Here is a 17,527-nt window from a genome sequence, read left to right as displayed (position 1 = left end):
AGAGGCCAAGGCGGTTGAAATGCAGCAAAGAAAGAAGCATGGGTGGGCACAAGGAGCCAGGAAGAGAGAGAAAGTTCTGGAAAAGAGGGAAGGTGAGAAAGAGAGGTGTGGACCTGCTGATACAAGAAAGGGCCGCGGGAGGTACTCACATGCCCAAATGGGTCCAAGTGGTTGTTGGTGAGCTTGAGTTTCTGGAAGGAGACGAGCTGCCGCATCCAATGCGCCCCCGTGGCCGGCGAGTCCGGGTGCACGTAGAGGCGGCCCGGCATGGCGGGTTCCGCTTTGCCCGTCACAGACCTAGACCAAGGAGAGGCACCACCCGCCTAGACTTAGCGCACCGCGGTGCCGGCTGCTTCACGAGCCAGGCGATGGCTGCTGAATGTGAGACAGATCTGGAAATGGCCTGACCTCAGGTCTTGCTCCGGCACTGACAACGCTAGATGCCCAGAAAGCCTAGAGCCGGTATCCAAGTGAGCGTTCCCCCCGCCCCACACTCGACCGACTGACTGGCTCCTTCACCTTCCACCTAATTCCTTCCCCAGCACCAAGGGCTCCATCCCGCAGCATCTCTCTGCCCACGAACAACTGGCGCATTCTGGAAAGCTTCAATGTGCACAAAAGTCTCGGGGGGAAAAAAAAATCCTTCCGGGCTTTCCAAAGGGGCTTCGTCTTCAAGCCTCTGCACTCTTTGGCAGCTGGGGGAGCAAAGTACCCAAGAATGAACCTCTCCTCTCCTGCCTGTTTAACTCAAATACCTCGGATGGATTTTGCAATTTCATAAAACAGGCATGTTCAAAGCAGGTAACTCATAAAAAAATAACTGTTAATGGTTTATGCCCCCTAGAAATAGCTCCAGCGCTTGGGAACAATACCCTGTGTAAAGATCCACAAACCCTCCAGTCCAGCAACAGACATCGGCACTTTACTTCCTCTGAGCCTCAGTTTTCCCATCTATAAAATGGGAGCTACTGGCTGCTCTTTCTTTTTCTCAGGGCAGGAGGATGCAGAGCCGTGGGCAGCAAAAACCTCTAGCACACAGTAAGAGCTCAAAACAATGTTTATTGGTTCGGAGGGGAGAGGGAAGTTGGGTTTGCACGGTCCACCCCACCCTCCCCACCCCGCTACTGTGTTGCCTACCATTTATTATCTGCGAACTTGTATCTGTGATCGTCCGCGGGAACGATGTCCATGAGAAGAATGTATTTCGTTTTGGGATTCAGGCCGGTCACCTTCACTTTGTAACTGGGAAACATCCGCCTAGAAGGGGTGGAGGCGGAGAGACAGAGACAGGGAATTAATGCAAATATTCTGAAGATCGTATCCACAAATTTTAATGAAAAGAATCGACGTATCTTTTAAGAAACGGAGGAGACACGGTGGCCCCTGCTCCGCACTTGCCAAGATCCAGCCCAGGTTTCCCTCCAAGTTATGGGGAGGAGAAAGATCCGGAGCTGAGCAAGCAGGCTGAGACTACACCTATCTACCGGAGAAACCAGGAGGAGAGAGCTTCTAGAGACTGGTTTCAAACAGGGCCAGAAAGGGACCCCGCATTTCGATTCCTGCTAAATGCTCCTTTCAGAACCAGACACCTACTCTCTTATTCGGGGGCAAGAAAATGCTTATTAGATTTAAGGGCGGGAAAAAGGGGGCCTGCTTCGCCCAGCCAGGTGCTTTGGCCCTTCTGGGCAGAGCTGCACCTCACGTGAGCACCCAAGTGAGTGCGCCCGGGGACTGCCCGCGCGTGGGTGCCCACACAAGGTGCGTCCTGGCCCCAGTCCTCTGCCCCCAGGGTATGGCTCAGAGCGTGACCTCTGACACGAATCTCGGCCAGGAATTCATTCATAAATGCTTCACCGCTTCTCCAAGGCGCTGGCACTCTAACGTGGAGAGTCTAAACGCTTTTTGGTTTTGGAAGAAGCTGATCCCTGCTCGAGATCGGGTGCTTGGAAGGAGGTTCCGCAGCCCCGAATGCGCCGTGCCCGCTCCCTCTCTGCATCCAGGCGCACTCCCGGGTCTCCATCCCGCCTCCGATGGAGGCCGCCCCGAAAGCCTTCTTCCTGAGGCCGATCGGGATGCAAGAACCAGTGGCTGGAACCTGGCTCGCCAAAGGATGGCGGGAATGGGTGAGGGAGCCCTCTCCCTCGGGCCTTGGAGCCTCGCCTCGCGGTGTTTATCTGCCCGAGAGAGCGCGCCTGGAGGCGGAGGCGCAGAAGGCTTCGCAGGCCTTTTATAGTTAAATCCCGTCGGCTCTGGCTGGGGAGGGGGAAAGGAGGCCCCGGCCGCTCTTTCCTTCCTCGGCGGCGGAATGGGAAGAGGACTTGAGTTCTTTGGTATAAACAGAACGCGCCTCCTAGTTCACTGGGGCCGAGCAGGGGAGCAGACGTTGTTTAATTTCAAATAATAATAAATGTCACTGTTGTCAGTTTATGGCGGGGGGCTTGGGCTGGAGAAGCGGTGGGCGTCTGGAGAGGCGGCTCCATCCGCCCCCTTCACACACTCGGTGGCTTGGGCCTACTGGCTCCTCGGCTTCACACGCCTGCTCCGCGCAGGCCGAGGGCTTTCTGCCCCTTAAGGACGAGGTGGGCCAGTCCAGCATTGCTAGGGCCGTGGCGGGGTACTCCCCGAGCCGGGGCGCACGCCCGCGCGCACCCACTCGCTGGGACACCAAGCACACGACCCTCCTACCCCCTCCCCCAGAAGTCTCGCATTTCTAGCTAAAACTCTGCGAGCTTTTAAGAGGAACTCTGGGGGTAAGTGTCTTGACGAAACTGCCGTGTTTATCGGTGTCTGTATATAGAGCCCGGCCGAGCCCTGGTTCAGTTTCAAAGGCTTCGCCTCTTTTCTATAAACAATGAAAGAGGTAGCGAACACACTCAACGATTCTGAGGTTTGGCGATTGGGTGCGACCCTGGAACCGCTCCAAGGTCAGGGAGAATGGGAAGGAGCGTCTGGGCGAGGAATCAAGCCTGAGAGCCCATGAAACCCAAAGCCCCCCTCTCATCTTTGTGTGTCTGGGCACCTTTATGTTCTCCCGTGGGCTCTCCCATCTCATCTCTCTCATTACTGATCCATCCAGAGAGCATGGCCTCCCAAGCTCTGGGTCTTATTTAGGAGGTGGAAGAAATGCCCGGTTTCAAGAATCAAATCTTTTAGGTACCTTATTTCCCTTAGACTGACGGCGATCCCTGGAGGAATTCTCCATGCCTCTTTAACCACAATAGAGTCAAACAAAATATATTCATATTCCATCTCTCTGTCTCCCCTCTCTTTGTTTATTCCCTCCTTTTTCTGATCTCCCACACCTTTCTTCATCTCTACCACAAGTTCCCTGCGCCTCCTCCACATAGGAGACCATCTCACCTGCCAGCCTTGGTTATGATCATTTCTGTGCCCACTTCGTGGAATTTCAGCCACAGTTCTCTTTCATGGAGAAACACCTTGATCCCTTCCATCCCCTATAGGAGGAGAGAAAAGTCACACAGAGGCCTGGAGACAATGAGCCTTCCCTCCCCACACACCCTGAAAACTTAAAGAGTTTTCTCCTCCTTCCCCTTCAAGCCAGTGGGCTCATAGGCTGAACCACTGCCCCCAGCACTGTCTGGGCTCTGGAGCAGCCCCTGCCCAGGAATCTGTGTGTGTGTGCTCTGTCCAGGAAGGTCTTAACCCCATGGTGCAGATCGTCTCATTCTAATGTCACCAACATAAGGCTAGAGAAAAAACCCCCCAACCATCAGGGCATTCCAGAATGTGCATGGGGAGGATGGAGCTGAAGGGGGAAAAAAAAAAAAAAAACAATCAAATTTTAGCCAAGAGGCAGCTAAAAGAAAAAAGAAAAAGAAAAAGCCTCAATCTCGAAAAAAACTCACTCGGGATATTCCAGTGTAGGCACCCAGATGTCCACACAAAAACACACAGATGTGCGAACACTGTATATGTGTGTGTTTAATCTCCCCATGGTGGTGCATATATAGACATAGGTGAAATTTAAAATTTTCAAATGTTTATATATTATAATAGGTTGCCACAGTCCCAAACAAAACTTAATTATCAAATCTCAAATATCTCTATGAATATGCCTCCTGGGCCCTCCTCCTATCCGGCTTCATTCACTTCAAGCTGTTTTGATTATGGGCACAGCGATTTAACATTCCTGACATCAACTACAAGTTTTACAAAACTGATGCATATATATACACATATATATGTCTTCATTTTGCAATAACTTGGAAACGTCTAATAGGTAGATTTGTTTTCTCCTGGAAGAAAACCTCTTAAGTTTCTGAAAATGCGTGCCCACTGCTGCGCTACAAATATAGGGGCATATTCCTGAGATGGGAAGGGCAAAGGAGAGAGGCGATGGAAAAGCCAGGAACGCCATCGAAATCCCAAAGACGGGTTTCAGCTACGTGCAAGTCTCTCTCCAGGTCAAGACAACCACTTCCAGCCCTCTAACACCCCCATTTAAAAACCATCAAGGTCTACAGAGGACGCCTTGAGCTCCCAGGGCGCCCGGGTGAAGGGCGCAGAGCGAGAGGCGAGGCTTCACGCTCAGCTGGGGCCCAGCTTTCAGCCAGGCGAGCCCGCGGCTCCCCGCGCCCTCCCCGCCCAGCCCTGCGCGCTCCCAGCCGCCGGCCCGGGCCGCGCCAGTTCTCCAGGCCCCGGACGCCAGACAAACGATGCGGCGCGCGGGGCTGGGGCGGCGACACGGAGGAGGCGGGCGGAGGCGAAGGCTACGGCAGATCTGAAGAGGGGTCAAGCCATCGCTCATGCCGGCCTGAAGCGGCCGCTGACCCGGCCCTTAATGAGGCGTTCAGGCGAGTTTACACCTCGTGCAGCAGGAGAGGAAGAATCTGGACCCTTGTTCGCTGGCTCCAAAGAGCCGGATCTTCGACTCCCCTAACCATTTCCACGGATTCAAAAATCCTATGGCCATATAGTCGTCACAACACAGCGGACAGAAATACACTGGCATTTGGGGAGGCATGACAGAGAAGGGTGGAACTGAATGGGGATAAAAATTAAAAGGGTAATTATGGGCATTGCCCCCCCTTCCTCCGCCGCCTCAACCTCTGAAAAGAGGGGCTTTGGCTTCTGAAAAGGGCGCCGAGGCCCTTCTTACCTGCTGGGTGAAAGCCGCCTGCGGGGACGACGGGGACTTGCTGGGGGCCCCTAGCGCGCTCTCGGGTTTGGAGTCACAGGGTAGATCCTTGGCGTCTGGTTCCAGGGGTGTGTGAGCCAGGCCAAAGCCCTCGTCTGCGTCGGCCATGGTGATCCCTGGGCCCTGCGACCGCTCGGGGTCCTGCTCTGAGGATGGGAAGGCCAGCGACAGACAGATGAGAGGGGGGCGCAGAGAGAGAAAAAGAGAAGGTTGGAAGCACAGTTCTGGTGACAGGAGGGGGCAGTTACTAGGCTGCCACTCGAGGTTTCCAGCTCCCAGCACCTCCTTCCCCCGCTGAAGGAGGCTACAGAAGGTCCCGTTATTCTTAGCATTACTATTACTTTATGACCACGCACATCCTCTTGCGAAAGCCCCGCGTCACAGCGGGAGGAGGCGAGGCCCGCATCTCCGCTGCGCAGGCTCCCCCGCGATAAGCGAGCTGCCCGTCAAATTTGTCTGGACTTCTGGAAGAGCCAATAAAGATAAGGCCTGGGTATTTTTGGAAGCCATTGGGTACGAACCCAAAACAAAACAAAACAAAACACAAACCTACTGCCCTTCTGAGAATTTTTTCTCTTCGTCAAATTACAGGAGGCCAGCAGAGCCCTGTTGCTGAAAACTGGCAACAGGAGTATTCCCTGCAGTAGCCAAAATGCCTGAAATAACCCGCCTCTTGCAAAAAATAAAAAACACAGGAGAGGAAAGATCCACAGAAGAGGCCAGGTCCTGAAAATTCACGTTCATCAGTTAAACTTAGAAGTCCTTTAACATTAAGAGTCCTCCCTTTTCCCCCAGTCATAAGCAACATGAAAAATAAAAAAGGAGTCAAACAGAAAGGTCGAGAAAGCGGTCGTGCTGCGTGCGGTTCGGAAGGAGGCGCGCCCGGGTGCCCGAAGCCAGCGCGGGGCCGCCGGCCTCCGGAGCGCATTCCCCTCGTTTTTCTCGGCTCTCCAGCCCCAGCCGGGCGTTTTGTCGAGCGGCCTGGCTGAGGGGAGCTTCTTTGAGCTTCAGCCGGGCCTGGTTCGCTGGAACTGCAGGCCTAAGCTTGGGGCTGGCGACGCCAAATTGGTTCCCGGATAATTCCTGAGCTTCCGGCGTTGAACCCGCCACTGAGATCCGACGCGAGGCGCCGAATTGCTCAGGTTTTACAGGCATGTGAGGTCGGAACACGCAAAATAGCAGCTGCAGAACGGTTCAAGCCCTGAGGAGCCTCCCCATGCTCTGATCGTCTTCCAATCCCTTCTACGTTCCCAAGTAGGGATTTCCTCCCTCAAAACCCGGGAACGCTGGGAAGGAGGCGCAAGAAATGCCGCCCCCAAATTGATCAGCCGCTCCAGCGAAAGGCTGGATCCCACTCTCCCGATCTGCCATGGCCGGAGACCCAGAAATGGTGCGGAGGAGATCGTCTTCTAAGCGCGATTCCCAAGCCGCCTCCTTCACCACGCCCTTGAGGTTCGGGGGAGGCGGTGATGGGAGCCCCGAAGCCTGCTCACAACAAAAGAAAGCGGTGCTGGCGTCCCCACGTGCGCTCCCCTGCACCCGCCGGCCGCGGGGACAATCCCACCCCGAGCCCCGGCCGAGGTTCCGGAGAGCTGGGGGGCTGGCGGGCCCGAACGAGATGCGGTTTGACAGAAGCAGGCCGCGCGTCCTGCAAACCTCCACGCCTCTCCCCCAGCCTCGGCTCCGCGCGCCAGGCAGCTCTGGGCCGCGGAAAATCGCTGGCGAGCCAGGCCCTGCAAAATCCCCGGACCAGGCTCGAGAGCCGCCTTGCGTGCCTCCCCGAGCCGCCTCGGCAGGCGGGCTCCCTCCCCAGCCTCCCGGGCCATCGGCGGAACGGTTACCTCTCTCGGTGAAGCCGGTGCATTCACCGCATTCCTTCTGACTCCTAGCAGGGAAGCCGGCGGCGAGGCGGGGGCGCGGGCATGGTGGCTCCGGGGTCTACGGGGAGACTGCTTCCCCGGACCGGCGGCAACCGCTGCCTACAAAGGGAGCACCCACCGCGGGAGCCTCGCCGCAGAGACTGACCACGATCCAACACACACCTCCTGCGCCGTGCGCTCGCTCTCCCTACAGGCTTCCCAGTTGTCAGGCGCCAGCAGGACTCTCAAGAACGCCAAAGCAGCAGCCTCCCGGAGCACCCCCAATAGTATCACCTCAGTGCCCGGCTCTCCCTTGCACCCCCAGGGAGGGAAAGCTGGGAGACAAGAGGGAGCCTGGGAATGGCTGAAGTCCTTGCTGAGCGCCGCTTTCAGGGTTAAAGTTCCGGAATCCGAGGTAAGTCTCTCTCTCTCTCTCCCCCTCTCCCTCTCAGAAATACAAGCCGACTCAGCTGAGCTCAGTGACGTTGGGCTGCCTTGATGCTTACAGAGTACTGAAATTGCCTATCCAACTAGCTCCCACTGCACGCTGCCTGCCTCTGTCTGTCTCTCTCTTCCTCCCTCCCTCTCTTCCTCCCCCCTCCCTCTCCCATCCCACTCCCTCCCCCAACCACCTTTTCCATTAGATTTCCCGAACACTCAAATCACAACACGAGTCTCAAACCCAGACCTCGAGAGCACCCCCCTCCTCTCCACCCCCTTCCCAACCTCCATCCATCTCGGCTTCTCTGAGCGCGGCTCGGTGGCTGCGAAAAATCCTGCACAAATCATCGCCAACCCTCTCGCCTTCTGCCCGGGAAAATAATCTCGGTGTCGCGGGCGGTGCGGAGAACGGGAGTCTGAACGCACCAGGCGTGCACACACCCGCCGAGAGCTTCCTCTGCAGCCTGGCCCGCGTTCTCTCTCTGCCGCTGACCTCAAGACAGGAGAGCTGCCTGACCTCGCCTGGCCCAGCCTGCCGCCGTTAGCCGCCCTGACATCTCCCCCCTCCCCACTCATCACCCCGACTCTCAGCAACTCCGGGGTGAAGGCAGGGTGAAGGTGCATTGGGATGGGGGCCGAGATCAAAGATGCCCAGAAATTACCCTGGGCTCCCATCCGCCCCCACCCCCCACCCCCAGAGCCACCAGACCTCCCTGGCTGGAGGTGTACACAGGCAAGTGCCCAGTTTTATTAAAATAATCAAACAGTCACTGGGGGCTGGCTGGGGTTTTCATCTCCACTCGGCTCCTCTCTCTGCCCTCCCCTTGTCTGAAATGTATTATTTGGAGGGTCGAGTTGAAGAGGTCAATAGAAGCGTAAACAGTCAGTAGGTCTTAGCCTGAGCAGACCCAGCTTGGAAAATCAAGAATTAGTGCTTGGAACAAATGTCAGGGTTCCCGTTTTTATTTCTCCTCCGTATCTCCATCACCCTGATCTTTACTCAGGCTCCATCTAGAGATTCAGGCCTGCAGGCCAAGGTCTGGAGAGAAGGGTGGAGGGAGGGGAACCACCCTGGAGATCGGAGGCCACCTCAGAAGACCACAGAAGTGTGATCTTCTGTGGCTCCTGGGAACTACAATCCTAGGGCAGGCCTGACGCATCGCTGCAGAATTCGAGTGGAGGACTGTCCAACCCTAAAATCGGGGCAACCAGCAAGCAAACCAGCCCCAGCAGTCTCTCAAGTTCTCACTTCACCTTCCAGGGTTGCTTTCAAACAGGCTTCCCTGAGACAGTTTATTTATTTGTGAAAACACCCTCACCCTTCCAAAATGTCAGCTCAGAGGACTTTGGGCTTGCTCAGGGGGCGACCCTCGGCCAAAGATGGAAAACAAACATGGTTTTAGGAAGAGCCGGCATCTAAGCATCTCTGGCAGAAACGAAGGGGAAATCCAGAAAGAGCTCTCCAATCCCTTTAAATTCTTAGAGATTTGCGGATAAAAGAAATTCCCATAAATAATCTGCAGGCCCCTCCCGAGAGGGAAAATCTGTACTCTCCCGAGTAATTGCCTGGCCAGATTTGCTTAGTTTGTGAAGTGCAGATCCTGCGGGCCACCGAGCGAAATTGGGATTTTGAAATCTCAAGAGAGAATCTATTCGTGCCAGGTGACCCTGGAAGGCAAAATGAGTACATTCTTATCTAGATAGCGAAAAATCGGGAGGCTGGGAGAGGAGGCATTCGGCGGGGTCAAGCTGGGCGGTAAACCCAGGGGAAGGTAGCCAGGCCAGTGCTAAGGCAATCCTATACCCCCCACCCCCAAAGCAAAACTCACCTCTAAAAATCCTGCCTCTTCTTTCCAGAGCAGAAGCGGGGAGTGACGCCTCGCTGGGAAGGGTGTGTTCAGGTGGAGAGTTTGGAAAGGAACCCCGCCAAGAGAGACCCCTTTTAGGCCAAGCCTTCTTCCAGTGTCTGTCAAGGGTAGTAAGGTACCTCCCAGCTCGAAGTTGGTTTGTGGTCCTAGACAAATTAAATATTACTGTTTATTACCAGGCATACCCCAATAAAATAAAGAGGCGACCAGGCGATTCGGACTATCTCACCAGCCGCTGCACCTATAGGACGTGGAGACGTCACGAGTCACGCAACCGGCCCGCGCGCTGTCACGCTCGATTGGGGGGCAGCGGCGGGATGTTGATTTCTCGAATCCTCGACTTCCCCTAAGACTCCCGCCAGGGGTCTGCGCAACCACAAGTCCCAGGCGCCTGGGCCAGGGGAAAAATAAAGAAATAAACAAATCCTACTCTCTGGGGAAATGGGGGTGGCGGACATCATCCCCAAATAGAACCAAGATCGATTTTCTTAGGGAGGGAGGAGGAGAGCTTTGGGCGAAGGGAGGTGAGAATCCCACCTCAGCCCAAAGATTAGAAAGAAATCGAGTTGGGGGGGGGGGGCCCAGGAATCGAGGTCTCCTGAAGGAGGTTAAGAGAATCTTTTTTTTTTTTTTTTTCCTAATTTTCTCAGGAAGAGCTTTCAGCATTGGCGTTTGAGGCGCCTCTATAGCTGGTTAAGTTTGGGACGCGATAACTTAGTGCCCTCTTGCAGACTTGCATAGAAGCAATTACTGGGTTATCGCGGAGAGGAAAAGAGACAGAGACGTTAGGACGAAGAGTCGTCCCCAGTGTTTCTGGCTGAGAAAAAGCCGCATTCTGCAAATCCTCCTTTAGCTGGGTCTGGGGATGCAGCTAGTCCCAGCGTAGCCCGGCGGGGGCGGGGTGCGATTGGGTGGTGGAGGAGGGGGGTGGAGAAGGGTGATTTCTGTAGAGAAAAATTGCAGTGCCGGATCCTGTAGAAGGACGAGGCGCTCTATTTTGTTTTGTAATAACGATCATCATTATTATTGGTCTCATCAGTGGGCATAACTTCTAAGCAGCCCCATGGTGGATGCGCATAAGCCTTTGCGCGCAGCTGGTTCAGGGGCGAAACGTACCCCATAGACGTCCCCGGCGGCGCCGAGAGGAGAGGTAGGCCTACCCGACTCGGAGCGATCGAGCGTCCGACCTTCCGGAAAGGGTAAGTTCCCCGCCGAGGGGCTCCGAGGGGACCCGAACTTCGGAATCTGGGCTCTCCCCCTGGCTTCGGGATTCGAGACTGGGTTTCCGCGCGCGGCCAGCCCCCAGGGCTTTCCGAAGCATGGCCTGGCTCCAGGCCTCGTCCATCTGGGGCTGGAGCGGCAGCAAAATGTGCAGGAAGGCAGTCGACCGAGCAGCCTCAGGAGCTAAGGTCAGGCCCGCGGGGAAAGCGACCAGTGGTTTCCAGCGCCGGACGCGGGCGCCCCGGCCAGTCTGGCCGCAGACTGCTGCTTCCAGCAAACAACCCGCGTGCCTTTTCTCCGTCAGGCCGCAAAAACTTTCCCGAGCATCGCTTTCATTTCCCAAATTATTAATAGTTATCTTTTACCCAATGCAAGGCCTATTGAGTGCAGCCTTTGCGCCCGCGGATGCCCAAGAGCGCAACCCGAAATCCTTCGCCCAAAACCTGGAGACGGGTTCCCATTTGACCTCTGGGCCGAGGTGAGCCGGAAACGGAGGCCTGGGCCCCAAAGGGGAAAGCGAAACTCCGAGCGGAGCGAGCTCTTTTCCGTTTAGTTCCTTTCTCTCGCATCCCCACCGCGGGCCCCGCAATCACCCGGACCAACTCACAAAAGACTCCGCAGGCTCACCTTCCGAACCCGCTGTCCCAGAGGGGCCGGAGGCCGCACCACGGATAGAATAAACCGAAGACCTCAAGTAGAGTTGAGAAGCTCCATTCTTTCCCCAATCACTGGACAGTTAACTGGAAAGAGAGACTTGAAGATACAACCTTCCTCCCTTCTTTCTGAGGACTGAGGCTTTTCCCGAACCGCCCCCAGCTCGGTTTTCTCCCGAAATGTGTTTTCCTCATTTTGCAAAATTCCTGCCCAGATTTTAATATTGCCATGCCTAGGAGAACAGAGCTTCCCAGTTTAAAAATCGAAAACAATAAAACCAGGGCGTCCGCTGTGAATCTTTTTCCTTCACTCTTGCCTTCTACTTTTAAGAAAGCCGCATCCCGAACCACCATATTTCTTTCCTCCCCGAAGAGAACTCGCTTAAGAATTCACTCTGTTTCCGTTTCTCCCCCGACGTGTCCCCGCCTGACTCGGATCTCTATGGAAGGCAGAAAGTAGGCAGAAGTGCGGATAGGGCTGGGAAAATTAGTAAGAACTGTAACAACAGTGGAAATGATGGCAAAAGTTAACTTTGACCAACTCGTTTCGCAAAAAAAAAAAAAAAAAAAAGGTCAGACTAAGGGTGGGAAAATCTCTCCTTTCTCAGGGGGTCACTTTGCCTGCTGCCTACTTAAATCTGGCTTTATTATATTTTTTCCAGGACTTTAGTGTCGTCCTTCCCAATGTCTTCTTCGGTTCTCGGTTTCCTGCTTTTTGACCGGAAGTATTCAGGAACACTAACGGTTATTATTATTTCAGAATATCCAGTATTCTCCAATATTTCCACCAAGAATTAGCACTGCTACTTACTTTACTAATTAGGCATGTTGATGTAGTTTCTTGTGCTTTGGAACTATCCGTCCCCACTCCCTCAAATTTGGGGAATGAGACCCCTCCCCGCGACCACCACCACCCCCTTCAGGTTAATGAAATAAGAAATGGCTGTGGGAACATCGTTCTAGAGACTCAGCAGAGCTATCAGTGCTGGAGATTCCCAAGCTCCGAAGGATCGGAGAAAGCAGTATTACACTGAGGATGCAAAGGAGCCCCAGATCTTGCCCCCTCTGGTTTGACAAGTCCACAGTGGAAGAGAAGGGTGAGAGTCTTGAACTGAGAAAGCCTGGAACAACCCCCCTCCCCAGCTCCATTCCATAGGCTGCTCTGAGCCCGAAAACTTCAACTGTATCTGCAGCCCAGAACGTGCAGAAAGGCCTCTGCCTTTAGCCACCAGGTCTGTAGTCAGAATGTCCCCACAGCCCCCAGAAGAAGTGGTGGCAGGGGAACAGACTACGTTCCAGGGCTCTGGCCCTGTAAAGATAGAGATTCAGGGTAATACCTCCAGGTCTGGGAGGCAGGCAGTCGGGTAGGGGGGCTGTCTGGATAGTCCCCTCCCTCAACTGGAGGGTGCAATGGAAACTTGGGAGCTCGCTGCTCTCCGGGACTCTGGAAAGACAAATTTTCTTTGGCAAAAGGAACGGTGTCGCGCTGTCGACACGGCAGACTATTTTTCTTGTTTCCTCACAAGGAGGGAGGGGGCAGAAAAGAAAGCAAGAAAGAAAGGGAAATTAAATCCACACGTGTTAAGCCTGCTCAAAGGGCCAAATTCAAAACCAGAGACAAAACTCTGGAGTCCTCCAGTGCTGGCAGCCCGAGGGGCCTCTTTCCAGCCAGCCCCGGCCTCCTGGAGCCCAGTGTCCCCACCAGAAAGAATTCGATCCTATGTTTCATAAAGCGTTTTATTTAAGGGGGAAGGGACATGGTTTCTCTGTCTACCTGCATAGAGGCAGAACATGTAGCAGAAAAAAGAGAGATGGCCTGTTGTGAGAATAATTAACTCCTTTAAGAAAGCCCAGCTTGCCATCTCCCAGTCAACCCAGCGATTCAGGTCATCGACGCCCTATGGCCAAAGTGAGGCAGGCCAATGATATGGGAGATCCCTAAATTCTTATCAAGCCTTGGGCTTACTTGTTTTAAGAGAACTTAAAGGCTGTTTTATGCACTGGGAATAACCAATTTCATTTGTGGAGCTTAAGCCTCCTCTTCTCTTTGGGGAGAAACTTCCGGAAAACGAGCTGTGCAGGGGTAGAAGGGGGTGGAGGATGGAGGAGGCCACCCCGCCTGGAGCTGCGAGTGAAAACTCTAGTAATGACCTTGAGGAGGTGAAGGGAGGCGGCGGGGCGGGGCGGGAGGGGGGTGCAGATGACGAGGGCGGCCAAACCCCAAACTGGAAGGATCCGTCACCAAAACGATTGCTTGGTCGAGACCTCTAATTTTTCTTCCCTTTCAGCTCGGGCCGCTGCGGGTATCCTCTGGCCTCCTGGTGCTGGGTTTCTGGCTTCTGGGGGCAGCCCAGACAGAAGGGTCCGGAAGTAGGAACCCTGAACATCTGACTCCCCCATCACAGCCACAATCACATCCGGAAAACACTGGGATGAAACCGACAGAGGCTGGGCGTGGGGTGCGACTGACAGGTTCTTAGTGGAAAAGTTCCCGGCAATTGTTTCCGCAAGGGCCCTGGGTTTCCTGGTCGCCATGGCAACTCCGGAGTGCCCCCTCGTACGCTCTCGACCACCGGCGCCCGGAGGACAATCGCTGCGCACTATGGCCGCGCGCTCTGAGGCCTGCAAGGCGCTTCCGCCCTTTGGTCTGGGCTTTCCGGAGGCTCTTCTGTTGATTCAACACGGCAGGGATTGAAAAACTCCTCTCCTTTTTTAAACGGGGGAGAAAATCTAGGATTTCGTAGAATCTCTGCAGGGTCGGTTGGGGGGGAATTTCCAGCAAAAGCTCCCACTTTTGACTTCCGAGACGCGCGCCCACTCATCGAGCTGGATGCATCCATCCAAGCCCGCACCCAGAATATCTCAGCGGGGGAGGGGGGCTGGGCTTTGAGGAATCGAGGGTCTCTTAACATTCACTGGTCATCCCCATCAGCACCGGAGGTTCCCCACGTTCTTTCCAGGTAACCCTTTCTCCTCCCTGGAATAAGGTCTCCTAAGAAGGAGAGACGTGGGGAAGCATTAATGTTTGCAAGATCTTAAGAAAAAATAATAAACTATACTCCTTTTTAAAGGAGAAAAATATTCTATTGTGGATGTACTATAAAGAGCATTAAATAATATTTGGAGGTTGCAGTCAGTGCTTTCTCAAAAGTGCTGGCAAGGGAAATGCCTCTCCTTCTTGGTGGGGCGGTGGATGGACAATAACAGGGTGGCTTTTCTGTTCTCCTTTCTGAGGCAGCAAGCTCTCAGAAAGAACTGAGGTGCTGACCAGCTTGGACAGCCGGGCTTGACGGGATGGAGGCTTGGCCAGAAAAGGGTTGGCCTCTGGAGGAGATCAGTTCCTGCTCTGGGTCCGTCTTGCCCTCCCTTGTTTCACTCTCTGCTGTGAACCTCGTTCATCTCCTAGCTGTTCAGGAAAGCCAAAACCTCTCCATTTCCAGAGGGGCAGAGATTGTCCCCCAAAGCTCTTGGCTGGCCTTGCAGGGTCCCTATCCACTTTTCCCCCATCTGAGTCTGGAATACAGCCTGCAAGAGTTCCCTTAGCACACCTGAAACCCCATCTTCTTTCCTCCCCAGCATTTTCCATTCGTATTTTCAGAAGAGTCCTGCTCGCGCGTCCACACAGTCACCAGGAGAGAGGCTCAAATAGCCATTCAAGTCATTAGTACCAGAGGTGCCATCAGAGCTAACGTTCATGGCAGGCCAGGGGCTCTTGTAACATGGTCTCACTAGTTCAGCTCCTTCTAACTAGCTCCATGAGACGGTGGCTCCTGGCCAGGGGCACTCCTGTGGAGACCTGAACCCAGGCACTCAGACTCCAGAAGCCAGGAGCTCCTCTTTCACGAGACAAGCCAGGGAAAGGGAGGGAACAGGAAAGGTCTCTTGGATGGTGGGAGGTGGGGTGCAAAGAGCACTTTGTAAGCATCTACAAGCAGAGTCAGGCAGTTGCTCCCTGACTTGTGGGAGAAAGGCTTAGATCTCTTTCTGTGTCACTGTCTCCCCTCCCCCACTGTCAGGGAGGAGGCAGAGGGACTCAGAAGAGAGCTTTTGGGCACACAGCACCAGGTTCCCGAGCATTTCGCAGGATGAGGGGAGCTGGGAGAGGAAGATGGGACTCCACTGCCGCCTCCTCTCCAAACCTCAGCGTCCTGTTCCCTGGCCCATATTCCTCACAGTTTCAAGCCAGGACGCTCTGTCTCCTGCAGGGAGAGAAACAGGGTGGGTAGGATGGAGGGGGAGAGGAGACGTGCCTGGCTCCATTTTTGGAAACACATAATAAAGCTCCAGGAGGGTATGGAGAGTCACACAGCCTGTGCTGGAAATTCACCCAGCTCCCTGCTCATCCCTAGGCTTCCCACGTTTAGGTACAGCCCGAGAAGGGACCTCAGCCGCTTCAGGGAACGATGAGGTGGTGCTTGGAAGTACAGGCTCAGCTGGCTGAAGGTGAAGCCAGCCTGGGGTCCCCCAAATGCTCCACACTCCCCCAGGATAGAGACAGTGTGCCAGTGGTGGGTCTCAGGGAAGTCCCGGACCTCTTAGGGGCCCCGGACCTGGGGTCCAGAGGAGCCTGTGCCTGGCATCGATCCTACAGCCTCCCCAGTCGTGCCTGCCTCACGTTCCCACTTCTAGACCCTTCTTCCTGCCGCCTGTTTGCCCAAGAGCATACCTCTCCCCAACTGGCTCTGGGCGCAGCACTGGCTGCTACGAATCCAAGTTAGGAAGGGAAGGACTTCTCTAGAAATGGGGCAACTGAGATCCAATGAGATCCAAGCCCCACGACAATACCCCAAGGGAGGCGCACGTGGTCTTCAGTTTCCAGATTTCTCTCTGGACCTGCCAGCCGCCACGCCTGGCTGCCCTGGCCGATGCCTCCCACCTCCATGCAAAATGCTCATTCTGTTGGGTTGCCCTGTCTCCAGGCTCCCCGCTAACTCCCATGCACCCCCACTTCCAGGACCGTGGTAGACCAGACGCCAGCTGGGCTGTTTGCATTTTCTCCCAGACCTCTCCCATGCCAGTTCTTCTCCAACGGCTGCCCCAAGGAGGAGAGTTACCAGCTCCTGTGCCTCTGAGGGAGTGTCCAGGACCCCGGAGTGGGTGCCTGACCCCACAACACCCAAATCTGTGCACAGGCAAGGGCTGGTCCTAGCTCATCCCCAACTTCCTCCCCAGTTTCCATCTTGTAACAAAGCTGGAGTTGCTACTCCCCACCTGGAGAGGTGGGCTGTCTGTCTCCTTGGCTAAACAGGACAGTATCTTTAAATCTCTCTAAATGGCAGTGAGGAGGGACCACGTGTGCCTCTCTGCTGTTGTGTTAGTCTGTGTGTGTGTGTCGTTGTCTGGCCTTCCTGGAGAGAGCACTGAAAACACACACACACACATATATTTTTGTGCACCTCCTTATATGAAAACACTCTCGAGTATCCAGCGTTGGGGTCCTGAGTGTGTGTGGCGCAGGCTGGTGTGAGTCTGTGTGTCCTTCTGGAATGCCCTGTGTGTATGTGTGTGTATATAGCCTGCAGGGCAGTCACCACCCAAACATCGTCGTGGGGCAATTGGTGTCCTGGGCTCATAACCCAGTGTTCAGCTACCCTCCTTTTTTTATGGGCCACTTTTATGATTATTTTTACCAATGGCTCCAAGCGGAGGTCTGTGCGCCTGGGCCTCCTGGAAGGCAGTCACAACTCAGCCATTCAGCCGGGAGGCCAAAGGGGCTGTGTACAGGCAGCCCGGGCCACTGGAGTCTATATTTGGAAACAAATTCCACAGTCACTTCCTGGGAACTGGGCGGAAGTGGAGGGGAGTGGAGGGGACCAGTGTGGTAAGTGAAGTCCCCTCCCAACCCTTCCCCCGACCCCGGGGCTCTGGGGAAGCCCCCACGACTCCTGGCAGGTTGGAAATGTCAGGTGTGATACCGTGCTGGATGCACACCTGGACAGGAGGCAGGGCGGTCACTTCCTCTGCAAGCAGAGTTCAGGAGGTGCGGAGGTGATACACAAGCACGCCCCGCCCACTGGCCCACAGCGAGCGCACACACACACACCCTGCCTGCCTATCACCATGGGCACATGCGCCCTGCACACACCGCCAGGGACTGCCCCAGCCCCAGAAGGAAGAGGCTGCTGCTGCTGCTAAGTCGCTTCAGTCGTGTCCGACTCTGCAAACCCATAGACAGCAGCCCACCAGGCTCCTCCGTCCATGGGATTCTCCAGGCAAGAGCGCTGGAGTCGGGTGCCATCGCCTTCTCCAATGCATGAGAGTGAAAAGTGAAAGGGAAGTCGCTCAGTCGTGTCCGACTCGTAGGGACCCCATGGACCGCAGCCCACC

The 17,527-nt window shown here is 55.0% G+C and overlaps 1 protein-coding gene and 1 long non-coding RNA gene across 2 annotated transcripts in view; one reads left to right on the top strand and one right to left on the bottom strand.

The window, feature by feature from the left end:
* The window catches only part of TBX5 (T-box transcription factor 5), a 47,869-nt gene extending 41,896 nt beyond the window's left edge, over positions 1-5,973 (bottom strand). The window contains exons 1-4 of the mRNA XM_040251642.1: positions 5,120-5,973; positions 3,361-3,455; positions 1,138-1,257; positions 150-297 (exon numbers count right to left, since the gene is read on the bottom strand). Coding sequence (XP_040107576.1) covers positions 150-297; positions 1,138-1,257; positions 3,361-3,455; positions 5,120-5,266 — 510 coding nt within the window. The 5' untranslated portion in view covers positions 5,267-5,973. The remainder of the gene's footprint in view (positions 1-149; positions 298-1,137; positions 1,258-3,360; positions 3,456-5,119) is intronic.
* A 4,562-nt stretch (positions 5,974-10,535) lies between these two features.
* LOC120871595 lies at positions 10,536-14,332 on the top strand. The gene is made up of 3 exons (XR_005723069.1): positions 10,536-11,025; positions 11,101-12,297; positions 13,489-14,332. It is a non-coding gene; the product is annotated as an uncharacterized LOC120871595 (long non-coding RNA).
* Positions 14,333-17,527: the final 3,195 nt, after the last annotated feature.

Source organism: Oryx dammah, unplaced genomic scaffold (assembly GCF_014754425.2).
Source record: "Oryx dammah isolate SB20612 unplaced genomic scaffold, SCBI_Odam_1.1 HiC_scaffold_12, whole genome shotgun sequence".
NCBI lineage: Eukaryota > Metazoa > Chordata > Mammalia > Artiodactyla > Bovidae > Oryx > Oryx dammah.
The sequence above is the reverse complement of the archived record's forward strand: the minus strand, read 5'-3'. Positions and strand labels throughout refer to the sequence as shown.